General features: G+C 33.9%; 1 protein-coding gene across 2 annotated transcripts in view; it reads left to right on the top strand.

Moving 5' to 3' along the window:
• Positions 1–27,904, top strand: part of ZNF385D (zinc finger protein 385D) — a 300,858-nt gene that overhangs the window by 180,418 nt on the left and 92,536 nt on the right. For both annotated transcript variants that reach the window (XM_087712854.1, XM_014051913.2), the window contains exon 3: positions 25,553–25,663. In XM_087712854.1, the coding sequence (XP_087568980.1) occupies positions 25,553–25,663 (111 nt within the window). The remainder of the gene's footprint in view (positions 1–25,552; positions 25,664–27,904) is intronic.

Below are 27,904 nucleotides of genomic sequence, written 5' to 3'. Positions count from 1 at the left end.
TTCTTTAAATTCCAACATTCACACCCACTGAATGTCACAGTCCCACACAATTCTAATCTTTGACAAGTCTCACAAGTCCAAGGTAACAATGCTATCAAAAAGGACAACTTATATAGTAAGCATTTTTTGTATTGTTTTTGGAAATGAGAGATTAATAAAAGGAAGGGACAGAATGGATTTACAAATATAAATATGTATTTATTTTAAGAATTTGTATATTGTTTTTTCAATAAACAAACTATAAAGTTGTGTAAAAAATAAATGTTATATGTGTGGAAGTGTGTAACATTTAAAAACAGAATCACACAGTATCTAAATATTAGAGCTGCTTGTTTCAGATCTGGCTAGTCAATCAACAACTAAAGTGTTTGTTTGGGATACAAACAGTGAATCAGAGCATGCCAAAGTTTGATTAGGTACACAGTTTCTGGTATTGATTGCTTTGCTCCAGGGTAAGAAAGTCAAAAATTTTGAAAACCCACCTTGATCATGTGTCTTTGGAAATTCTCAGTCATCCAAGTCATGGTTGTCCCAAAGGTGCTTTTTCCAAAAGCAACTGATCTTTGTTTTTCTTTGTATCTTATCCAAAAAGGTTCTTCAGTTCAGTTAACAAAGTTACACAGCAGGATGTGCATAGACAATAAAAGTGAGATTTAAAATTCAAGTAGTAGTGCATGATTTCCTGAATAACTGAAATACTAAAATGAAAATGTCCACCTATGAAATTATATCATTTTAAAATATGTATGTAAATATATGTGTAAATTAATATTTGGATTTATAGGTTCGTACATTGATGATGAAAGGATATGGGACATGATTTTTGTATTTTAAATGTGAGACTAGGCCTAAGATATCATACCTGCTGAGTAAATGCTAAATTCACTCATTCTCCATGAATTATTATTAAAAAAAAGTGCCTTAGTGTTCATTTGAAAGTGATTTCAATCTAACTATTTTCCAGGGCTATGAGGGTATGAATGGATGATTGTAAACCAAACTTGGAAGCGTGCATGCATTACATCTTCCATAAAAAAATGGCCTGTATAATTAATGTTGATAATAAACAATCAATAGGATTGTTACCCACTTTTAGATAGTATCCCAAAGATGTTTCCATATTATATTCTTTATTCCCTCTTCCAAATACATATATAGATTTAAATGTATGTTCATTATATTCAATCATTCATCTTGCAGCAATTCTAACTGTGTTGTAAGTTTTATAATTAGTGTTTTTAAAGTATATTTTTATAGATTTAAAGACATTTATCAGTTTATAACAGTGTATATTAGCATATGATCTATCTGAAATATCCAGGACATGGACAACCAGAGATGATGTGAGACATAATTTATTCTATAGCTGTGATGGTGAACCTATGGCATACGTGCCAGAGGTGGCACACAGAGCCCTCTCTGTGGGCATGCATGCTGTCGCCAGCTTGTCTTCTGGTTTCCGATGTGCGCATGCACACTGGCCAGCTACTCTTTGGGTTTATGTTGCTCCAGCGTGCATGTGTGCTCATGCACATGATTGCATATTCTGGTTTGGGCACTCTGTGCTGAAAAGGTTTTCCATCTCTGTATTGCTTCATTTTAGGTATCCAAGAGCTCAAGGGAGCATCCTACTTTTCTCACAACAGTAGTCCTGCAACTGCCCCAAACTGAACTTCCATGGCTAAAAAAGATTTTCAGGCTAGTTTCCCACATCCCAATCCAGCCCCTTAAGCATACATCACATTGGATTATGTAAGATATTTTCTCTGTAGTATTAAAAAAAAAATCCATGGCCTAAATGCTTCAGTAGTTTTTTCATGCTTCCTTTCACACGATGTATCGTTAATGATCATAAACAATAACTGCAGAATAAATATGGGACATTATTTCATTACTAATATCACAAAAAAGTAAATAATACAAATTTTACATGCCTTAAAGCTCAATTACTGCTTACATGTCATGCTCACTGATGGATTATCATTGTATATGTATTTTGTACTATACTCTTTTCATTCCATTAATATAGATTAGATTCAATATTAATATTTTATTACTGTGATTTCTAAATTATTTTTAAGCTTGGAGAGAGGAAAATAAAAATTGTATAATGCTTTAGAAAGCAAGTTTGTTATACATCAGAAAAGATGGCCTTCACATAAGATCACACCATTTTATTACTTTGAAATGCAAATAATAGGAGTTTTTAAATAAGTATTTCTGCAGAACATGTCAGTTATATATTTTAGGAAAGTTATTCCAGGCATGATTCAAACATTTTAGAAGCTAATCAGATAATGAGATTATAACTTTAATGTTTGATGCTTGTAGGAGGAAGAAAATGATCTGCTGCTTTCAATTGAAGTTGGATCACTGTGATTTCATTGCTACAATTGAAACCTTGAAATGTGTCATACTCATTGGAGAGTCTTACTGGTTTCTACAAGCTCATTTAGAAAAGTTTGCCATTCTATTGCATTTTAAACTTAGGTTTAGACCATTGTGCTGTAAAAACCCAGTATCAATAATTCTATACAAAATTATTTTGTTATTAATGTTATTATAGTAAGTTAAAAGAGGATCTAGAGTGGTGTGATAATTTAGAATGCTGAATGGTAATTGAAGGTTACCCTGCTTAACATTTAAACTTAGTCATAACCTTGACTAGTTTGCTCTTCTTCAGAGAAAAGATGAAAGAGAGAGAACTGGAGGTGGGGAGTTAGTCTCTACAACAGAGTTCTTATGAAGATAACAAAAAACAACACAGCAAGATAAGAAAAAGAAAGAATCTATGAATTTTAAATCCTTGAAGGCTAGGCATATATTTAATAAAGTGCCTACCATGTTGTGTAGAGCAAATAATATCTAGAAGAATTATATTAGTATTAAGAACCTACAATGACAAAAGTAAACCAAAAGAATGTTGTCTTACCTAATCACAGCATAGTTATCCAACAGACCCCAGCAAAAGAACAGCTTGGTATTGAAGATGTAAGTGACATGAAATAGAAAATATCCAAAGAATAAAAGAAATATTATTTTGAAGTGCAGAGACAATATATAATTCATATATATATATATATATATATATATATATATATATATATATATATATATATATATATATATATATATATATATATATATATATATATATATATATATATATATATATATATATATATGAAGAAATAAAGTAAAAAAGGAAAAGATCAACAAATAGTCTAAAGTTTTTTAGCTTGATGTCCTCTGGATATTTTGGAAAGGAAATCATAATTATCTGATTATCTCAGGTAGAGGCTGAAAAGGATTACTTTTAAAATATGGTAAATGGATTTTGAATGCATATTAAATAAATCTATTCATTCTAAATTATATGACTTAGAATCAGTTTGCTTGGCTTCAAATTGTTCATTTTATTCCTCTTTCTTAGTTGTCTGATTTTAAGGAAGATGCTTTCAAATAAAATTTTAATTAAAATTAAGCCAAGGTGGCACAGTGGTTAGAGTGCAGTACTGCAGGCCACTTCAGCTGACTGCTATCTACAGTTCAGCAGTTCAAATCTTACCAGCTCAAGGTTGACTCAGCCTTCCATCCTTCCGAGGTGGGTGAAATGAGGACCCAGATTGTGGGAGCAATATTCTGACTCTGTAAACCGCTTAGCGAGGGCTGAAAGCCCTATGAAGCGGTATTTAAGTCTAACTGCTATTGCTATTGCTAAAAAGCAATTTTCTCTTCTACACAATCAGATCTTATATAATATGAATATTCCTGTGTACGCATAGTTTCTGCTTTGATTAAATAGGGCTACTCAAGAGCTGTTTAAAGTTAGAAATGTTCAGAGCATACACCCAACACAAGTTCAGAGGGGAAATTATTAGATCCTGCAGAATAAGTTTCAACAAAGGCAATGACTCACATAATTTAGGGTTACTGGGTAACAGACTTACATTTTGAGGTGTTATGTTTTTTTATCATGTGAACTAGATGAACCAATTCTATTTTGCTTTTAAGTTTACATTAACAGAATCTTGCAAGTCTGAAGTACAAGCTTCCTGCTGCTACATTTAACTATTGAACCCATTAGAGTTTCTTCTTCATAATTTTTTTTGATGCAAAGCCACTGGGGTGCTCTTCTCTCCTTTTTGATTGTTTCCTAGGCACATTTTCTTTTCCTCAATTCTCCAGATCATCCACATTCTCTCTCATTCTCTCATTCTTTCTCTCCCTCCCTCCCTCTCGCTCTCTCTTCCCGCATCCATCTAACTGTCCACCTCTCTGTCCATCACTTACCCACACATCATCTATCCATCTATCTATCTATCTATCTATCTATCTATCTATCTATCTATCTATCTATCTATCTATCTATCTATCTATCTTTCTTTCTTTCTTTCTTTCTTTCTTTCTTTCTTTCTCTCTCCATCCATCCATCCATCCATCCATCCATCCATCTCTAAAAGGGTTTCCCAACCCCTGTAGATCTAATATAGCAAATAAAATTGAAAACAATATAAACTTTTGATTAATATATAACTTTCAACTAATATATAACATAAGCTTATCATCCATTCTCAATCCAAGGCATGGTGAAAAAGTAAAATCATATATTTAAATGTATCCAATTATATACATGAATAATGATTAGACATTTTCTTCATTAAAAATACTACAATTATGGTGGGATCAGTCAATGAAAAGAGAAACAAGACTTGTCTTATGGCAGTATTATTACTGCATGCTAATATATTCAGATCTATTTCTGTGGTTTCACACAAACTAAGAATTCTTAATACATTATATATCGTAATTATCTCACTCATTTCTTTATCAGACCTTACAATTCTGTGTCTGGAGATTGGCAACAGTATTACAAACACAAGAGGACTTTCATTCAACTGCTAGGACCACAAGCTATGGTGAGCAGCATATTCTGGTGGCAGTCCTGCCTAGAGCTTGGGACTTTGCTAAAAGCTCAATAGCAGCTAATAAAAGGAGCAAATACATTGAAACAGCATCTCATCCACATTATGTAACAAACCTCTACTTCATGCCTTGGGAGTTTTTGAAGTTTCTCTGATCTGATTCTCTAGTTTGGAAGCAGGGTTTTCTGTTTTTTTCTAATACAAACTTTGTTGTACAAACAATTTCGATGTCTTCAGCAGCAATTGGGAAGATAAAACCACAGAGGCTGGGATTTTTGGCTGCATCCCATTTTTTCTGGATAATGCTTACCTTCTATAATCTGATACTGTTTTTTGGTGTGATTTATTCACATTTCTACTCATAAGAAATACATTGGCAGACTTCGTTCTGGGTTAATGGATTTACTTTGTTTGCATATTATAATTTTTGAACATGGAATAAATTGCAGAGACCACTCATTATTTAGGACACCCAAATCAGAAGTGACTGTAAGTATACCATAAGCCTAATTGTTGCGGCTGTCTGATTTCATTAGCATCACTTGTTGCTAAGCTACTGGCAAATCTCTTTTCTCTATAACTATAGACATCCCCAGAACAAGATTAGCCATTTTATAGAGCAGATATTGAAAAGCTCTTTAAAATGTTAATTCAAAATTTGGTAGAATGTAGAAGATCTCTGAAAGTCAAAACTAGCTGCCCAAAATTCTCGCAATACAGTATCATTCTCTTGCCTTTAGTAAGAAGTTTCTAAGTGGGGAAAAAAAACTGAGAAGATACATCTTAAAACTCTAAAGAGATTCAGAAATTGATCACATGGCATATTCTATAATAATTGCAGTAATAGTATAACTCTTTAGTTATGCTTAATTTTTGGTACATTACACACAGCAGAATTGTCAAGCTGCTATTACTATGCCATTGTCACATGAAACGGAGTCAACAAAGTAAAAGGTACTTTTGATTCTACTACTTTGCATCCAAGATTAAAAATAAATATTTGTGTGTGGACATGGTGGATAGTGAATAAAAACGATGGCTTTGAAGGAAGATTTGCTACCAAGGTAATGATTAAATAAATGTATCCTTAATCCAAACCAGGAAAGTAGTTTATGAAATGTGTCAGATAGCCTGCCATCTCCCTAATTCACATGAAAATAAAAAGAGAAAGAAAGGAAAAAACTTGTAAGATTCTGTCTCTACAGCTTTTCTAGTAAAAGTAGTGTTACAACTTCATGGTACTGGTTCTTAATCTGATTGTCAGCCTTACATAGCTAATAATGCATAAAGTGCATTATTAGCCATGAAGTAATAAATGTATTATTGCATATTTTCTGTGCAATTTGCTCCTAGAAATACTAGAAATAAATATGCATCCACAGTTAATTCAAACAGCTACTTTTGTTTTCAGTGCAAAGAAGCTTCAGGAAATCTCATAAAAATATGTGTCATTTATTGTGTCATTTAACAGAATGAATATTAATTTTTATGGTTTTTTTTCAGTTAGGGTTCTAAAAATATGTGTCATTACATCAAAAATCAAATCTGCTGTTATTTTTGCAATTGCACAATGTTTAGCTTGGTCTGGTAAATCCACGTCTGACCATATATCCCACTAAAGTCTCTTGTAACCAAATACAGTTAACTTTATATTTTCAAAATTATACCTTGTGCTACAAACATTTAAAAAAAATCTTCATGAATTTTCTCTAGCTAAGCAAAAAAATAATAATCCTTGCAATAATAAACTAGCATCATAGAACAATTATCTCATTACAAAAATGTTTAAAGCAAATTGATGATCAAGTCTTGTTTGATTTGTTCTTTGACTTCAGCCACCAACTTACTTCTTGATCTCTGATATAATCCTCATGTTTCTCATGTTTATACAGTCTGCTTGCGGCCTCTGTGACTTGTTTCACACATCTCTCTATTGATTGGGCATGACAGGGTACTTGTATTGGTTCATCAATGAATGTCTTTATTTCCACTGTAGTTAGTTTGCATAGCAAAGGTGGCTCATATAAGACCAGTTAATCAGCTCCAGCAGAGTGGATGCTTTGCCATTGATTGAAGATATTTTTCTTGCACATACAAAAAAATCTCCCAGCACATAATTGTCTGCAACCTTCAAAACAATGATCCTTTGCACACCAGCTCTCTTCTCTTAAATGCTATCTGAACACAAGAGTGTCTGGATTATCATTTCACTGAAAACATACCATGCCAAGCACTGTATGGTTGCCAAAATATCATCTACAGCCTTCTTTTGCAGTCTGACTTGTCTCAGCTGGAACTGCACAGGACACAGTCCAGGAATATTTTACTTTGATGTTGAACCAGCTAGGGTAGTACACACCAATGTAGTCCATTATCATTCCTAAGCTCCAAAACTTTGGAGAGGTTTGCCTTTAAAGCTGCATTTTGAAACCCATATTTGACAAAGTCTATATTCAGTTGTCAAATAGTATGAACGGTTGTTACATGGTTGAATCCCACCACTGAAGCCAGCATCTATGTGGTAATGGCAGCAGTTGCATATCGATCAACACTGTATATTATGTCCTGCATAGCAACATTTGTTATTTCTAATTATTATATTTCTTTTGAAGTAGAGAGCAGATGTGTTTGGTCTAAGGTATCTTCATAACTTCCATCTCATTACTCTTCATCCTCATCATTAATCATCTGTCCTTTATTTTCATTATAAGAGATAATCACTTCATTTGTCAGTATCAAAATGTCTAGAATACTTCTTTGGTAGAATTTAGCAAGACATTTTCTGTCATCATCTTGCTGCTTTTGCTTTTTAGCTAGTCATTTCTGCTCAGGCACATCTGGCAAACTAATCTGGTATGATCAAAAACAACAAATCTTGTCTCTCTGACCTTTAACAAAAGCAAGTTCCTTCAATGGTATCTTTGTCTCTTTAGGGCAGATATAGTTAATATGAGCTTCTTTCTGTGATTAATGGTATATATATACTAACTTTAACTAAAGTTGATATACATCAGTTTTTGCATCAAAGAATGAAAAATATAACTCAGATTAAAGACAATGTATATGAATACCTGTAGTTCAAAGAAGAACTAATTATAAGAGTCATTGCTCTATCACTGGAGAACTTATAAAATTGGGATTTCAATCTCTAGACTTAGCTGGGGTAATTTTTGGTCAATCACCAACTCTCAATCTAACCCTATTTTATAAGATTGTCAGGAAAATAAATTTAAAAGATCCATAGTTAAATAATTACAGTTAATGCTTTCAGTGGGATTAGATACTGAATGTTATATGTATTTTGCTATAGCATGCGATTTTTTTTAAAAAAAATTTATTGGTTTTATTACAGAAAAAACACAAAAAGAAAAGAATCATCTTTCATTACATCTTGTAGAAAGCGTATCCATTGGTCACATGTACATTTTGTGCGTTCTTTCCACCATCACATATAGTCCATTCAGTTTAAATTGCATATTTTAAAAGTTTATACATTTTACTATCACCATACCACCATTTTCATTTAGTTAAGATTTAAAAAACACAGCCACCTACTGGCATTTTTTTCCCTTCCCCCAGTCTCAGTCAATCTGCCATATCTTTATATCTTTATAACATATTCTAAAAAAAAAGTCAATTAGTAGGACATCTAACATTTTCTCTCTCTAACATATCTTTATTATTATTATAGTTAACTAGGAGTTATTTACGTTTTTCTCTCCTCTTCTCTCCACAGACGCAAAAAAGCAACAATCTCTAAACAACAATCTATTAATATGTGTTAACAAAATGACCATTTAAAATCTAAAGAGAAAAAGAAAAATGTTGACATTTCTAGTTGGTAATCACCAAAGTATACGTTAACATTCCCTTTTGTTTTTGTAGTTAGAAGACAGAAAAAAAACACAATTGTTTGCCATTTCTAATCCAAATTAAAATTTCTAGTTGATAATCTCCAAGGTATGCATTAACATTCCCTTTTATTATTGTAATTAGAAAAAGACAGAGAGAAAAAAACAATTGTTTGCTATTTATGTCACATCACCTTTTATTCTAATCCAAATTATTTATATCTTCATAACAGGATCTGAAATGAAATTTATAAGATTTATCATTTCACCAAATCTCAGTTGCAATTTGCAGCCTGGTTATTTATCCTAATTAAGGTTATCCTTTCATTGTTAATATCATGATATATTATATGTTAACGAATAAACATTCAATGATAATCTATAAGAGTCTACAAAATACTAAAATCCCTACTTATTAATCATTAAAAATTAGCTAATTTTTATCATCAATTGGCATTATCAACCAGTGTCTTTCCAGTAGCAAAATAATCCTTTCTCTCTCGCCAGCAGTTGTGTCATTTCTCTTATTGAAATCTTTTCAGAGTTTAACACTTCTCTCCACACTCTGTAACTTAAAGGATCTCTCATGTAATTTCATTGCTCTTTAATTGTTATTAATGTAGGCTTAGCTTTGCTTATCAAACTTGTTTCTGGATATATTTGTCTTCTTAATTCCATCCTTTTCACTCTTTTTTTCGCTCCTGCATCTTGAAGTTGAAGGAAAGGCTCCAAGTTGTCAAAAACACTTTTCCAGCTTCCCTTCTTTTAGCTATCGCTCGTATTTAGTCCATTGATGGATTCATCTGACATCTTATCTTTATTTTCTATGTTTCCATTCTCTTCTTTGATCTCTGGGGCTCCAACCCCCGCCTCTTTAACTGTAGCACCCCATAAACTGTCCCATTTCTTGTCAAACCTCTTAAGTCCTTCTGAAATATTTTGAAGTCCAGCCAGGATGTTTTGGATTATTAGATTTTCTTCCTCTGAATATTGATCCATTTTTCAAAATGTAAAGGAATATAAAGAAAAAAATAGAAAAAGGAATGTGCCACTCTAGCCTGTCAAAATTTTAGGAGATGTGTCTGTATTTATTTTAAATCTTAAACACCAGTTCTTTCAAAGTTTTTAAAATAGGAGGGTTTTTATCTCTTGCTTGTCTTTTCCTTCTCTTGCCAAAATATTTACCAGAAGCACTAACAAAACAGGTTTCATGCTTTCAAGTCTTTATCAGGTTTTATAAGCGAATTCCAAACTTTTCCATTCCAAGGTCAGTGAAACCATATGAAACAGAACAAAGGATACATTGTATCCAAAACAGAAACAAAGTTCAGACTTTGGCTTCCAGGTGGCAGATTCAATAATTAGTCAATTGTTATTTTTTTATGCTTTCCCTTAAATATTTTTAATATAGTTTTAACCAATAGAAGGAAAATTTTGTTGAAGTAAGAGAAGAAGTTTAATTTAGCCAACAGAAAAAATTAGGGTAGTAAAAAGGAAAAAAATAGAAAAAAAAGATCAGTCCATAGACTACAAGCAGGGAGACAGGAAATGTTGCAATTACTTCAATCCACAAAACATCGTTATAAACTAGGGCAGGAAATCTTCTAGTAGCAGTCCAATAAGTACCAAATTGGCCACTTTATTCTTACTTTGAGGACTAGTTGTTATTATTTTTTTTAAGAAAAAAAGTTTCTTAACACAGATCTTCTGAAAGTAAAAAAAGAAAAAAACCCTCACCAGATGGAATGCTTTCGCTTCATCTCTTCCTTCAGGAGCCATCTCCGACTATGCCAGCCTGGGGGCTGCCTGTTTGTCTTCGGTTGGAAGCACTACCCTTGGGTCAAACAGGGACTTTGGGGTGTCCCTGTGACCAGCAAGGCTTTGGCTTCCCTGTCACCATCTCTTCGGGATGGTTTAGGTCCTACTGGACCGTCCAAGGACAAAAGTTTAATTGGCAGACCCGGACTGTCGGGTCCGTGCGATGTGTCATCACGACGTTGGCTCCTCCCTCCTATTGCATACATAGTACACAATTATGAATTTTTGGAAGAAAAATATGTGTATGACATTTTTCATATATCCATGCATGTAATTTTTGATAAAAGGACAACATAATAACCTATAGCAATCGAAAGAGAGAATTTTTTTTGCAACTAGGATTTGTGATATGCAAAAGGCATCATCACACTAAAAAAAATGATGGTGTTGGGAGGGGACAGAAATCTAGTGTCATTCAGAAAAAAATTGCTAGAGAAACCCAGACATGCAGCAAAGCTGATTAATCACTTTTTAAATAAATAAAGTAATATTCATTGCCTTCCAAAGAAGAGGTAGGCTTCATGATTATTACATTTTGAGGTCCAAAAGATCTAACCACACAGCTGGAAAAACTTGTCCAAATACTTAACTATTAGATTGACTCAACTGAATAAACAGAAACAATTGCTGTTAGATCTTGCTGCTAATCTCATGTCTTTATCAAATACATAGCTGTATATATTACTGCTCAAAAGGAAACAGGATTACAATACCTATTTTAATCATTTTAAGCATACTGATAATCGTTTAAGCATTTTACAATAAAGTATTGGACAGGCACTAGTGAATAGGACAAGGATATCCAAATAGGAATTGCCTTTCATTGGAAAACAAAGCCACTTTGGCTTAGTGTTTAAAGCATCAAGCATGAGATTGTCACTTAAATATTACATTTTTCAGGATCATAGATTTTCTCCAAGTACAAATGATCTTCAACTAAAATAACCTTGTTTGTTAATTATCCATAGTGCATAGGCCAAGCATTTGGTACATGCTGAATTTTATTATTGCTAATTGCTGTGACACCTCAAAATAAAGTTAGAAAATTGTATTAATATTCTGAAGTCTCTTGTTTCTGAATTCAAGTATAAAAGCAATATCATTAAACTACAAGACAGCATTTTAACATTTTAAGCATTTTTTCCTTTTTTCAGTGGTTTCTTCTTTGATAGTTCCTTGATTACAGCACCAAATAAACAATCAGGGAAGAAATAACCCTGTCATCAAGAATCATCAAGAAAAAACAAACTCCAACCAAGACTGACAGGGCAAGTTACTGAATATAAATAACCAGTATAACTTAATTCTCCCATAAACTGATGCTATTATCTAGTTTTATAAAATAAATGTTGGCTAGAAAAAAAATTAAGCCCACAGAAAAACCAAGAACTAGTTTCTATTCTCTATTAATATTTTTAAATGTAACAGAGAGAGAGAATGAAAAATATAATTGCCAGTAAGAATTTCTGACAGTGAAGCCTTTCTTTTTGGAAGAAAGGAACACTGGAACATTCTTTCCATATGTACACCTTCCCATACTTACACAGCATTCTGAAGAAACATTGATGTCTGATGTCTATTGAAGCAAGATCATGATTCAGAAAAAGAATTTGAACTTTGTTTTTATTGAGAGTTTTATTTATTGAGTCCTGATATCAACTATATTGAGCAAATCTTCCAGAAGATGCCAGTGGTAAACCACTTTTATAGCATTACTCTTAAAAGTACATAGCTACAGTCTCATGAGTTCATCTCCACTTAAGAGTTTCTTTATTTTGTGTTAGTTATCTTCAAAGGTTTCTAAAGAAATATATATTTGACCCAATTATGTGCTCGTGTATGTCTATGAATAAGAGAGACTAAGAAATTATGACCAAAACCTAGTTATAGTTTGTTTATTTATTAGATTTTCATCCTGCTCTTCATTTAGTAGCTCAAAGCTTACTGTTTTTTCTCTCACACATAATCCTGTAAAGTAGGTTTAGTTGAGATAGGCTGATTAGCTCAAAATCACACAGTGAGCTTCCGTGGCTGAGGAATTTGGTCTTACCCTAGCCACCTTAATCACTGCAAAATACTGGGAAGAAAATTTGGATGTAGTATTCCATAAATAAGACAGGGCAATTTAACAATAAAAATAACTACACCCAGATGGCTTAGTAGAAAAACAAGTCCTGGATAAAACAGGAATGCTTGCCTTAGTTACTTTTTTTCCTTATAGAAAGGGGAAACAAGTTATTCATTATGTCAGGTACCTTATTCTTTATTATTTCAAATGTCATCATACGACACAATTTATATTTGCATACATAGAAAAAATATAAGTTCACAAAACAACTATAATATCACAATAGAGAGAATTGATGCTAATATATTTACCATAGAAATCTTGGAGTGGGGCAGTGGCCTAGAGGTGAAGACACTGGCTTTCCACTTGGAAGATTGAGAGTTCAGTTTTAGGCAGCAGCTGATGTTTCTCTATCAGAATACAAAGAAAAATATCTACTGCGAACTCTGTGTTGGTGTTAGGAAGGACATTTATCCATTAAACTCTCAGCTCTATTCAATTGCCCAGACTCCACCCTGAATAAAGGGATTAAAAGTAGTAAAAAGAAAAAAAATACCATAAATCCTGGGATAATGGTGAAAGACCCAATAAATTCTTGAGTAATATCATAAAATGAAAGATAGGACAGTGACTGAAATTATAGAGGTGAAAGAGATGAAATCTATAAAAATTAAATGGAGTACCGTATTTTCACGACCAAAAGCCGCACCGGATTAAAAGCCGCAGTATCAATTAACGTTAGTTTTTCAAACTTTTTCCACATATAAAGCGCACCGGGTTATAAGCCGCACTTTTTTTTGCAACATTTCCCCCCACTGCCTGCATTCCGTTTCCTAGACTGGCCACTCATTCATTTCGTTTTCCCCACTGCCTGCATTCCGTTTCCTAGCCTGGCTGGCCACTCGTTCATTTCGTTTCCTAACCTGTCTGCCTGTAAGATAATAAATGACAGTAAAAATATAAAGCATAATTATTCTTTTTCTTTGCCATTCTTATATTATTATTATTCCATTTGGAAGGTTATAAGGTATAGTTTAAAATGCTTTGAAATCCCCATTCCCTCCCCACTCCAGGGGAAGGATACTATGAAATCCCCATTCCCTCCTCACTCCAGGGGAAGGATACTATGAAATCCCCATTCCCTCCTCACTCCAGGGGAAGGATACTATGAAATCCACATTTCCTCCCCACTCCAGGGGTAGGATACTGCAAAATCCGCCTGGGGAGAGAGGGAAAAAGAGGAGGTGTGGGACAGATCGTGGGATCACTGGTTTCTGAGCTTGATGGGCAAAGATCCCCCACCCCACCACCTCTTAGGGAAAGAGGAGGTGTGGGACAGATCGTGGGATCGCTGGTTTCTGAGCTTGATGGGCAAGGATTCTCCACCCCACCACCTCTTAGGGAAAGAGGAGGTGTGGGACAGATCGTGGGATCCCTGTTTTCTGAGCTTGATGGGCAAGGATTTCCCACCCCACCACCTCTTAGGGAAAGAGGAGGTGTGGGACAGATCGTGGGATCGCTGGTTTCTGAGCTTGATGGGCAAAGATCCCCCACCCCACCACCTCTTAGGGAAAGAGGAGGTGTGGGACAGATCGTGGGATCCCTGTTTTCTGAGCTTGATGGGCAAGGATTTCCCACCCCACCACCTCTTAGGGAAAGAGGAGGTGTGGGACAGATCGTGGGATCACTGGTTTCTGAGCTTGATGGGCAAAGATCCCCCACCCCACCACCTCTTAGGGAAAGAGGAGGTGTGGGACAGATCGTGGGATCGCTGGTTTCTGAGCTTGATGGGCAAGGATTCTCCACCCCACCACCTCTTAGGGAAAGAGGAGGTGTGGGACAGATCGTGGGATCCCTGTTTTCTGAGCTTGATGGGCAAGGATTTCCCACCCCACCACCTCTTAGGGAAAGAGGAGGTGTGGGACAGATCGTGGGATCGCTGGTTTCTGAGCTTGATGGGCAAAGATCCCCCACCCCACCACCTCTTAGGGAAAGAGGAGGTGTGGGACAGATCGTGGGATCCCTGTTTTCTGAGCTTGATGGGCAAGGATTTCCCACCCCACCACCTCTTAGGGAAAGAGGAGGTGTGGGACAGATCGTGGGATCGCTGGTTTCTGAGCTTGATGGGCAAAGATCCCCCACCCCACCACCTCTTAGGGAAAGAGGAGGTGTGGGACAGATCGTGGGATCCCTGTTTTCTGAGCTTGATGGGCAAAGATCCCCCACCCCACCACCTCTTAGGGAAAGAGGAGGTGTGGGACAGATCGTGGGATCGCTGTTTTCTAAGCTTGATGGGCAAGGATTTCCCACCCCACCACCTCTTAGGGAAAGAGGAGGTGTGGGACAGATCGTGGGATCGCTGTTTTCTAAGCTTGATGGGCAAAGATCCCCCACCCCACCACCTCTTAGGGAAAGAGGAGGTGTGGGACAGATCGTGGGATCGCTGTTTTCTAAGCTTGATGGGCAAGGATTTCCCACCCCACCACCTCTTAGGGAAAGAGGAGGTGTGGGACAGATCGTGGGATCGCTGTTTTCTAAGCTTGATGGGCAAGGATTTCCCACCCCACCACCTCTTAGGGAAAGAGGAGGTGTGGGACAGATCGTGGGATCGCTGTTTTCTAAGCTTGATGGGCAAGGATTTCCCACCCCACCACCTCTTAGGGAAAGAGGAGGTGTGGGACAGATCGTGGGATCCCTGTTTTCTAAGCTTGATGGGCAAGGATTTCCCACCCCACCACCTCTTAGGGAAAGAGGAGGTGTGGGACAGATCGTGGGATCGCTGTTTTCTGAGCTTGATGGGGAAGGATCCCACTATCTTACTATTTTATTTTTCTTTATGTACACTGGTCACCTTACCCAAGGGACTTCAAGTTTGAGCGTAAAATCGGGAGGGAGAGATTTTCGATCTTTTTCCATACATAAAGCGCACCGGGTTATAAGCCGCACTGCCGGTTTTTTGTCAAATTTTAGGATTTTCAGTGCGGCTTATGGTCGTGAAAATACGGTAAATTGTCATTTTTAAAAATGTTATTCAAAATTATATATAATGCATCAAATGAAGATACATTAATAAAATAAATATATTTTCTTAAATAAAATTAAATTACCATGTTTAGATGAAACAATTTTGATCATTTCATTATTTGAGATTGAGATTAAACACATAATTTTAAAAATGGCAAATGGTAAAGCACCTCAATTAAATAGATTCCCTATCTAGTGGTATGAAACATTTATAGAACTTACAGTACTAAAACCTTTTCAAGTATATAAAGAAATATCTGACAACCGAATTTTATCATTTGTATTTTAATCAGCTTTATATTACAGTTATACCAAAATGAGATAAAGATTATTCTCAATGAGCTAATTATTTCATTGATTAATAAGATATTATTGAGTCATCCTAAAATAAATTAATAGCATGTTTTCTCCTACTTTTCCATTATTCAGGATGATAGATATTCAGATAGATAATTCAACTTTCACTTTTTAAATATTTTCATGGGACCCTTGGTTTACATAGAAAACATAGAACTATGGAGTACTTAACTCAGTTATACACATATGGGTTTTATTTACAGATAGCATTCTTTTGTTTATTTCTAATCCAGGTTTATGAAAGACAAAGGCATTTCGTAAAATAACGTATACTCAATTAACTAAGGGAAAATTGTTTCCCTATCCATTTGAATGTTAATTCTGTATTTATGCTGAATCCATTAAATAGATAGGTATGTGTATACCAAAAGATATAACTCAATTACTAATATGCAATTTAAATAAAATATAGAGGTTTCTTTAGATATTTATAAATAGGAATTATTTAACCTTATTCTTTGGGGAAAAAAGTGAATCCTCTCAAATATCATTCCAGATTGATTTATGTTATGAATGGAAACAAAATGGAAGTAAGAAAAAGTTTACCAAAACCTGCAGTTTTCCATAAATCTTTATTTAGACAATGATTCAACATCTGAATAGTTCCCCATTCCCATGTAGTTTGATTATATTAGATGGTGAAATATCTCATTTAATTATATTTTAATATAAATCTTCATATAGCCATAATCTTGATAATAGATTTTGTGTTTTAATGAAGTACAAGACACAATATTTTTATAATTAAAAACATTGTAAGAAATATGCATTCAACTTCAGATGAAAACCAAGAAATATTAAACACATGATTATGTTCACAGGAATATTTTTCAATTACACAAATATTAAAATCATAATTTAGGTTAAATCACATAGAATGTTTTTATAAGATCTCTTTCTTGGATCTTTAGTTATTCAGTTGAAGTTGACATTTCCCACAAAAGTTCATTCATGTAAAGATAATGTAATACAGTCTTTAAATGTAAGTTTTTGTTATTATCAGGGCTTGTCTTTCATTGTTCTTATACCCATTATGTCCTTTAGCATCATATGTAGAACATTCTATTGTGATCATTGTCCAATGCAAGTTCAGCCTATTCCTTTTGTATATTTTTCTCCTTACACATTATTTTTTTTAACCAAATTATGCTGATTAGTAAATGATAGATACAAAGATTTTCAGAGACAGTCCATTAATTTCATTTACCTTAATAGCATTTAGATCTGAGCTTGCTGTACAGCTGTATTCAGGCTGGATTATAAATGTAATTTTTTGCATCATTAACTTGCTTGATTAATCTAAGACAGCAAAAGCATAATTATAGAAATCCAGGACTTTGAGCATGCTGGTTAATGATATAGATTTTCACTCCTCTGTTTGCATTATTCTAAGTATCACAGATGAAAAGAAAAACCAGAAATTCATTCTTTCTTGACAATTATCATGCATCATGTTGTAGCCCTTTTTTATCTCTCTGCCACCACACTCGTAGCAGAATATCATGCAAGGGCAATTACTAGATATTTGCATTGTAATAGACTGCTATTAGCAGTATAGTCAAGCTGCTCAAGGAGCATTAATGCAACAACCAGTTAGATGCTTCTTAAGAAAATATGTGCTAAGTAATTGTTACTTAGGGTACATAAAGGATACACCATGTAATCAATAGTCCTCAAAGTATGAACAATTCCATTAATTTTTTGTCATTTAACCTTTGAGATGCCCTAGTTGGATACCTATCTTGAAGATACTCCAGACACAGAAAAATTGTCTGGTCTAGTCTGAAATGTTTGTATATGGTAAAAACAAAACAAAAGGACAGATTTCAAAGACCATGTATTGTGTATTTTTGAGTTTACCAACGCAGTATAGAAAATCCTATTTTTGAAAGGCCATTAATGATAGACAAAATATTGATTTATAGAACTATAAGTGCTGCTTGATGTCCAAAGTGGACAGATTTTTGTTTATTTCTTTTGTTGCCTTTGGTTTTATTTCTACATCCTATTCTCACTAATTATGCTATTTCCTCCCCCCACATTTCTGTGTCAATTGGAGAGGGAAATGGTATCTGAAATCTTGGTTCAGAACAAAGATTTAATGGATTAGGAGAATTATGCAGAATGGTGCATACTCTAAAAGACCTGCTTATTGTTTCAGAGACCATGTGAATGATTTATGCATAGTTGTGAGTGGCATTTACTGGTCATTAATTGGTCATAACTTTATTGTTATTGTAGTATTATTATTTAATATACATCCCACAATTTTACTCAGGGAAAACTCAAAGTTGTTATGACAGTGTATTATGCTCAAATTGAAGTTTCAATATCACTCTGAAGAGTTCTATTAAGATCTGATGGAATCATATATATTGTGCTACCATCTGAATTCTCAAGATCGGCACCTGGTCATGTCACTTTTTGATAACACTGTATATCAGTAAGATATTTGTATCATTGTATAGGATATAGGACATACCACTGTACAATAAATATTATATCCTATAGTAATATAGAATATACTGTAACAAATAGTAAAACCTTCCTATTTATTTCCTTTTCTGACATGAATAAATATAATAATAATTTTGCATTAATTTGTTTTCATAAAAGTTTTTTTTCTCTCCTTATTTTAATATGTACCTTTCACTCAGAAGGTTCGGATGGGATGGGATGGGCAACAATTAAAATCAATGTAATGTAAATTTTTAAAAGAAGAAAAAAAAACAAGATTAACTGATATAAAACATTGGCTCATTAAATAAGATCTTATTTATTTTGGCATATTGGCTTTGTTCTTATTGGACATTGTATACTTTTTAATATTTATTGACATAGGGATTGTGTTATTTTTAATGTGTTCTTAGTTGCCCAGAGATGCAAGATGACAACCATATAAATCAATTAAATACATAAATAAGTAAACATTACAATTTACATGGCAGCAGTTAATGTTACAATTTATACTGATTGGAAAATAAAATAAATGTTTGCTAAATGAAACTGGCATTTCCCCCCCCCCCCATATATATTTATAGGCAAGTTGATATGAGAGAATATGGTTTCTTAGGTAAGCTAGACCTAAATATTTTATAATTTTAAAGAACATTATCTATGAAATATGTTCAGAATCAGTTTCAAGAATTGCTATGTAAAAATTTAATGTGTTAATCATTCTTTATTAGGTCTTCCAAAGTATATGTTTTTAATAGTCTATGTATCTGCAAATAAAATATGGAATACCGGTAGACATTTCTATTAAGGGTTGAGCAATGTTCATTTTTGTGTGATAAAATGTAGTGTTATCAGAGGTGGGTTGCTCCCGGTTCGGCCCGGATCAGTGGTAGAAGGCTCTGTACATATGTGAATGTACAAAATTTAGAATTTAATTTTACCATCCTCCCACTAAGCTGTTCTTCAAAAAATGACACATTTCATAATTCAGCTGGTGGTAGAAATATTTTATTTTAATGTGTTTAGGAATATTTTTGATATTGCCTATACCAGTTCATTAGCATTGCACATATAGCTTTTCTTAATTGTGGCCAAGCCTTCACAAGCATTTTGCAATTTCCACGCATGCATAGTAACATCCCAGGAGAACTGCAGTTAATTAGCTAATGGGCTGCTTTTTCCCCCTGTCGTGTAAACCACACATTTTTCAGGAAGAAAAGGGTCTATTTTTGATATATAGACTTCTGGTACAAATCTATTGAAATATAACAGTAGAAATTGTGGTTGGCATTTTGGAAAATTTTAAGAAGTGCCAGGTATTACTGGGTGTCAGCCTTCCAAGGTAAACCAGATCAGGAAATAGATCCTGCCTAGGCGTAAAACTACCTTTATTAGGGTGCCTTTAGTAACAGAATATTGTAAATCTAAACATGCTTCCCCTTCTCCTTCTTTTAATTTTGTGTAAAGTTTGTGGTGCTGGAATAGATGTTATTTTTTTGTAAATATCTTCATATGGGCTTAAGCCAATGGTGAAATTCTTTTTTTTTTTACTACCGGTTCTATGGGCATGGCTTGGTGGGCATGGCAAGGGAAGGATACTGCAAAATCCCCATTCCCACCCCACTCTGGGGCCAATCAGAGGTGGTATTCTCTGAATGACTCAAAATTTCCACTACTGGTTCTCAAAACCTGTTGAATTTCACCCCTGGCTTAAACTGTGTTTGCTGTTTATTCCTTTGGTAATGGATCTTCACTGACTCCTTCAAGGCCTTGCTTTATATTCTCTGCAATGTGTACATCTACAATACAAGTGTGACACTGGGAAGTTTTTGGTGTTCTCTCAGCTTGTCTATTTGTTTGTAAATGTTTCAGCTACGTAACATAACATGATAATGTTACTTGGCTGAGTAATGAAACATTTGTAAAGAAACAGCTGAACTCAGAGAGCACCAACAACTCCACAATTCAACACTAAGGTACATATATTGTTTTCTATTACAATGTGACAATTTGAATCTGGCCATGATCAAGTATTTGGGATTCAGAGTAATCATTCACATTCAATCATTCAATCATTTTTATGTATATACTGTATAAAGGCATTTTCTATTTGATTATTGCCAAAGTTGAGGACAAGACTTCATCTACCATCTGCCAAATGTACTTTATTTGGTGGAAACAACCCATCATCTTCAAAAGAAGATGAAAGACCTACCTTAAACCTATTACTTGGAAATGTATTAACTCATTCTTTATCTAATGACAGCCGAAAACTGTAAAACTGTAAATACTGATACAGTATTTTAGACAGACTGTTTCAACATTTTCTTGATAAAAACTATTTTCTCAACTTTAATGACCTACTTACAATATATGGAAATGGATGCAGGAATTAAGTAATTGTCAAGTTATGAATTATACCTCACATTTAATTACAGCATAAATTATATAAAACATGATTAATTACAGTTAAGGTAGCATATACTAATCTTCATCCTTTAACTCCCTTTTCTTCTACACCATCTTTAGAGTTTTCTTTGTCCCTGGGATTTTAGCACCCACTGCTTCTTAATCCTGAAAATGTTAGGCTGCTCTACCACTATCATTTCTGTCTGTCCTCTTTAGACAAATATTTCCAAAGTTAATTTTAGATAATTAGTGCTGTTCAGGATCATTTCCTTTACCTTTACCATTACCTCCCCATTCAATAAAGTGTACCCATCAATTTTGGCTCATGTTAAAACAAATTAACAGTGTTTGGGTGGCATCTTGCATGTTAGTTGGCTTAAATAATTACCTAAGGGCAGTGTCCATGCTCCTTCCTTGCTGTTAAGTATGATTTTATCAGTGTCATGATATAGACATCTCATGCATCTTACCCAAACTCTCTAGGAACTTGTACAATTCCAACTGTGCATAAGATGTAATAAAATAAATGAATGAAAATTAATATGTTACTATGCATTTATTTGGTAGGATATTGATAAGAGTGTGAAATAAAGGTTCCTCAATAAATACTTCATATTGATTCAACATAAGAAGTTCCAGGCATCTGCATATGAATTATAATAGGACCTAAAAAATCTAGGTTATGCTGAAACTCATACGTCTTTGAAGCAGGTTGTAATCAAAATCTCCCAATTCCCTTGAACCCAGTAGATTCTCTTTTTGACAGTAGACATGGATGCTACATGTCTCTGCTAAAAAATTATGATTTCATCTGATTTCTATTGGTGAACAAGAAACTATCATCTTTGTCATATGCAAATAATTTAGCAAAATTTGAGGACAAACAGCAGTATTTTGGATTCACTAAGTGTACTTACTGAAGATGGAGCAGTCATAAAGAAAAGCACCTGTTAAATCCAAAGGCCATTTGGGTGCTGTTGATTATAGAAGAGCCAACCCTTACCAACATGCTTATCACATCCCATGCATGATGAATAATTCAATGTAAATTATAGACATCAGTTTGTTGTATAGAATATTTTTTCTATGGTTGGTGGCTGTGTAAAGGCAGTTATGCAATTGTAATATTCTTAAAATACGTTAAATGTTACTAAGCCATGCAGACAAATATAAATATAACATTTTGCAAAGAGTCAGTATATAAAATCTCAGTCTTTTCAGCAATGTCTCCTTATGTTCCTGTGAGAAACTCTTGCTCTATCATTTCCATTTGTTTCATGATGAATATAACACCTCCCTCCAATAACTCTACATTTTGTCTGCAGTAGTAAGTTAAAGACCATTTCAGTTTAAATACCATTCCTGCCTTAGCAGCATACATCAGAAAAATTCTGTCTCTCATCAGATACCATGGTTTCAAAATAAAAAACCTGTCATTAGGGGATGTCCAGGGTTCAATCGTTATACTGAAGAAATGGGAAAATATACCCTTTTGCTGCCCTACTCCTCCAAGTCAACAGTTTAACTTGCATCATTTCATCGACCATCTATCTATGATCTCTGTATCTATCATATATGCTGGAATTGTGAGCAATAAAAGTACATCCAGCAAACCCTGGATTTATACAGTTTTTTTCCACAAACTGAGCCAAGTATCCAATCTCCTTTCATTGCAGTCACCTAAATGTCTATGGAGATTCTCAGTTATTCAGGTCACGGTTGTCCCAAAGGTATTTTGGATACATCATAGTCACCTATCTTTACCAGGGTATCAATAGCTGGCATAGAATTTAGTTCGGCTGACCCGGTGGGGACAATTGTCGTTGGTTTTGTGAATCAGTAGTAAAAAAAAACTTCTGAGGATCATACGGCTAAGCCCCCCCCCCCCACTTTTTAAAGCATTTTTTCCCTGCCGGTTTCGGCGAATAGGCAGGAAAAAATAGTGGTATGAATCCCTAGCACCCTGCTGACCTTTCTCATTGACAAGCTCAGTGTCTTAGCTACTGAACCACCACCTCCTTATAGTATGGCATATAGTTTAGTACGAAAAGTGATTTTCAAACCACATTTTAAATGGCTATTTCTAGATTTCAATGGATTCAGAAAATGTATCCTTTCATGCTTTTAATTTTTTCATAGTCCTTCCTCCCTTCCTCCGCTCCCTTTTTGGAATAAGGTTGTTGTTGTTTTTTAACCAGCACTTTCTGTACCAACAAATAAGATAGTAAGCTGAATGCCTGCAACAATCTGGTGATATGCAAGCTCTGGCAGAACATTTAGAAGAAGAAAAATCATCTTATCCTAAGAGACCAGCTATTAATGTAGACACAGTCTTCAAGTGTGTCTAGTATGCAATTAACATTTAAGTGATAAATCCAGGCATGGGACAAAAGAAATGGTGAGGTAGAACCCAGAAGTGGAATTGTGGTATAATCCAGAATTCTAAGCATAGCACAATAAAATAAACACAAAAGAGCTGGCAGTTTACTACTCAGCATTTACTGTTTGTTTGTCTCTCCAACCTATGAACTTATGCTCTCTACTGTTGAATCTTAATGCCGTTCCTCTTCATAGTGCTGGATGGGTGGATTTAAGAATTGAACGATTGTTAGTGGGTACAAGCAAGGCATCCAAGGGCTTCTGTATATTTCTTAATTAGATTGGAGTCATTGGCTTCACCACAAGTAGAATCACTAGGACTATTGTTCTTGTTTGCTTGTTTAACTAGAAGCCATGTAAGGTCCTTCCAGCTCTAATCTGATTGATTGAACCTATCCTATTATATTCTTAGTTGCCATTAAGACAACCTGCAAATCAGAGAAGTTCATCCTCTACTTTGAAATCAACCACATAGCATCTTTTTTTATCCAACACTTAGTTAATTTCCTAAGACCAATTTCCTCTTTTCTTAAGTGTGATTCCTAACTGTAAATCAGCATTCACAGCATATCTTCATCACTCTGTAAGTCAAGAGGAAAAATTAGATATTCCTTCCTATCTAAATGAATTAGTCTGTAGCAGTCTGACTACAGGAAAGCTGAGAGAAAAAGATCTCATAACTTTTTTTAAAGCTCATCCTGTAGGTGAAAAGTCTTGATTGTTCTACTTTGTTTTTTCTTGATAAGGCTTTGTATGCTAAATTCCAAAAGCTCTCTGATACTTTAGATATTTTTTTCTATGCAATTAGAGTCCTTCTGTGACCTTCTTTTCCTGCAAAGAGTGCTATGGGATCCAGTCAAAATTAACAGAAACCAAAGAACTTCAGGAAACTGCATGCTTGTCTGACCATATCATTCATGTCATTTTTTTATTTTTTTTTGCAGCAGGAATTTTTCTTTGGAGGCAAAATTTTCTCATGTCTTCTTTTTATATTCTAGTTTTCCTGGATATTTAATTTCAAGCTTTCATCCTGCCTCTCCTGTTGTTGTTGTTTAGTTTGGCAGCTGATATCTATTCAATAGATGAAAGTTAGGATATATATTTTTAGATATCCAATGGTTCCAATGACTGCCAACTGTCAAGTATAGTTTGTAAATAAAAGCAATATGAAAGACAAAAGTTAGGCTGCTTACACTCTATAAAATAAACATTGAGAAAGATGAAGGAAGTTTGAAGTCATTCACTATAAATAAGACACCATATTGTAGTCATTAATTATTATGGAACTAAAACTGAGGCATCCTAAGATCCAAACTTCTAGGAGATATCAATTTTTATGTAATCAGAATAATCCGAATAATGAATTCACCTAATTTTTCTAAGAAAAAAAATGGATAAGTACAGTACTTACATGATTATGATGGAAGAAAAAAATCCATCATTTCTCCACATGGATAATAAACTGTTTCTTTTACATATAATTTTCATGATTGGTATTTGGGTCTTAATGCAAACAGATCTGTGTGTTAACTAAAGTGATCAGGAAAAGGGGATTTGGATGTAGACATTTCTACTTTGACAAATACACTTTGATTTAGAAAGAATCCCCCCCCTCCCCCAAAATATAACTCCATTAATTGCAACATTTAATGAAATCATGGTAGACAAGTGAGAGTGTTCGAGTTATATTACAATGTTACTGTTTTTCTTAGAGTTTTCTTCCAGGAATAGATTCTCATCCATTTATTTCTTAGGTAAAAGTTAAGATAGTTTACCCAACATATACACTATCTATAGGATCTGATGTGATGTATGTACCTGCAATTATACAAAGGACTGAAAAAAGAAAGGAGTTAAAGACAAGATAAGAAAATCAAACTAAATCTAGAACTAATTCACACCAAGGATCACTTACTATACCAGTTTGTACCTTTCTGTAGTTATAAATTATCTTTTCCCTCATCTTTTGTTCTTAATCTTTAATGTTCTGTGAGGATCTCAATTCCATCTAACTTCAATTGCCTCAGTTATTCTCTTCTTCTTGATTCATATTCTCTTTCTTCATTTATTCTTCCCTTTTCACTCTATCAGTACATTCAAACACAGGTATAAAACATATGCATAGACATATACATACCTATCTTTGTATAAACATATACAAAAAGTATAGGCCCCATATTTTGGAAGTGCACAAATTTAATTTAATCTTGTTCACCACAATAGCTTAATGCTTAGAAAACAACTTTTTCCCCTTCTTATTGCAGATGGATCCAATTCAAAAAGCTGTAATAAATCATACATTTGGGGTTCCTCTTCCTCACAGAAGAAAGCAAATCGTATCTTGCAACATATGCCAATTGAGATTTAATTCAGATGTAAGTAAATAAGTTATATCTTTAACATGCATGCATTAAATACATGTATTTTTTCCAATGAAAGTTGTGTGATAGCATGTTCCATTAGAATAATAGATACATTGTATGTGATTTATTGATATAATATGGGCCCAGCTTTTATTCACGGATAACGTTTCTGAGATTTAAAGTTTTTATTTTGTTTTATGCATATATATTGTTACCTTCTCATTCCAAGTGGAATGATGACTATTTGTTCCTCTTTGCAACTGCATTCCTTAACATTTGATATTTTTCTTTAGAGAATTGAAATCTATACCTGTGGTTGTTTATGCTTAGCTTTGCATGTATTCTATTGTAGCTGCTTAAGTTTCAGCAATAATAGAATTTGACTACTTTATTACCAAAATCCATTCTTCAAACTCAGTTTTAGTGACAGGAATGCAGAAAGTACAGCCCTTCATGGATTGTTGTATATCAAAACATGTCATTCTATTTGTGAATAAATTCATGGCACACCTATCTCCTGTGGTTTAAAGCCTAATATCACATCCATCTTTCTCCAGATTTAGTGAATATAAATCTGTGCTGGGGGGAAAAGAAGTATTAAAATAGATAGCAGAAAATGTAATCTTCTTGTGCTCTTTATCTCCAATGCAAGTTCCAAAGGAAATAATAAATACACAATTCATTAACATGCCATTATAGTACCATAAGTTACACTTTTATTATAAAGAATTCTACATATTGTTGTTAGTCATTCATTTGCTTTACTCAAACATTTGCTTTTCTGTGTTTAAATGTTGCTGGTCATTGACCAAATAAACATTATTGTATATTACAGTTCATTATTATTATTTTTATAAAATTATTATTTTTATTTAATTTTTGTAAACATTTTAAAGAGTTGTGTAAAATATTATCAACATGAAAAGGTTTAAAATATATTCTGTTGAAACTGGGATATATCTCCATATATGTTGAGCAAAATATTATATATCTATAATAGGTTGGTCAATAGTAGGATATAAACTACTAAAGAAAAAGGAATATTCACACAAAGCTCTTTTTTTTAAAAAAAAAAGAATAGACAATATGAGAAGCAAATATCAAAGGAGAGACACACAAAATAATCCTGCTTATTATTACTTTTCATTTTTCCTTCATTTCCACCATTCTTTGGAGTATTCATTCTCACAAAATTCTTATCGTAATATGCTCCATTCATTTGAGATTAAAAAGTAGATTAAGTTTAGGATTATAGTTAAGAACTTCTCTCTTCGTGGAAGTCTTAACGTATTTTTCAGAGTATAAGATGCACCTTTTTCCCCTCAAAAAAGAGGCTGAAAATCTGGGTGCATCTTATACACTGAATACAGCATTTTTTGCCTCTCAAAACCCCACCACTTCACCAAAATGACCGTGCATAGCCTTTAGGAGGCTTTCAGAGTGTTCCTGAAGACTGGGGAGGGTAGAAATGAGCAAAAAACAGCTGTTTTTTTGCTCAATTACCACCACCCCGCAGGCCCCCCAGAGCACTCTGTAAGCCTCCTAAAGGCTATGCATAGCCTTTTTTGACAAAAAACTGGCCCATTTCCCCCCAAAATGGACCATTTTTTGCTTACTTTTGGCCCACCCACCCCCAGGAACATGCTACAAGCCTCCTAAAGGCTATTCATGCCCTATTTTAAAAAAAAACTTTGGGGAGGTCTGCAGAGTGCAAAAACCTTTTTAAAAAATTTGTCTCTTTAAAATCTTGGTGCGTCTTATACTCCAGCGCATCTTATCCTCTAAAATATGATAATTTGTTTGAGTTATATACAAAGAAAAACTTGCAGCTGCCTTAAGTTACATAGACCTATTTTAGAATAAAGCTGTTCATGGCAATCTTTAATTAAAAAAAATAAGTGGATTTATGACTGAAGTCATCAAACTGGATTTGTCCTGAAGATATACATGATAAATAAATTAGACACATTTCGATATTCTCAGCAAGATAAAAGATTTTTTAAAATTAATTTTTAAAAGTTTTGAAATTATTATTTTTCTTGATGCAGAAAAATCCTTTGATAATTTGAAATTACATGCCATGTTGCACTTTTGAAAAAGATTGATTGTTTGCAGTAAGAGACGCAAAAATTGGAATTTCAATAGAAAAATAATATTATATTTGCTGTAGATATCATATTAACAGTAAATTTGTATAGAAAGTTTTCTTTCTAAATTATTCTGTATTACTGATCATTAAATTGGATGTTTTTA

The sequence above is a fragment of the Thamnophis sirtalis genome, unplaced genomic scaffold (genome assembly GCF_051295495.1).
Source record: "Thamnophis sirtalis isolate CommonGarterSnake01/CBP01778 unplaced genomic scaffold, rThaSir2_p1.2 scaffold_4, whole genome shotgun sequence".
Classification (NCBI taxonomy): Eukaryota; Metazoa; Chordata; class Lepidosauria; order Squamata; family Natricidae; genus Thamnophis; species Thamnophis sirtalis.
The sequence above is the reverse complement of the archived record's forward strand: the minus strand, read 5'-3'. Positions and strand labels throughout refer to the sequence as shown.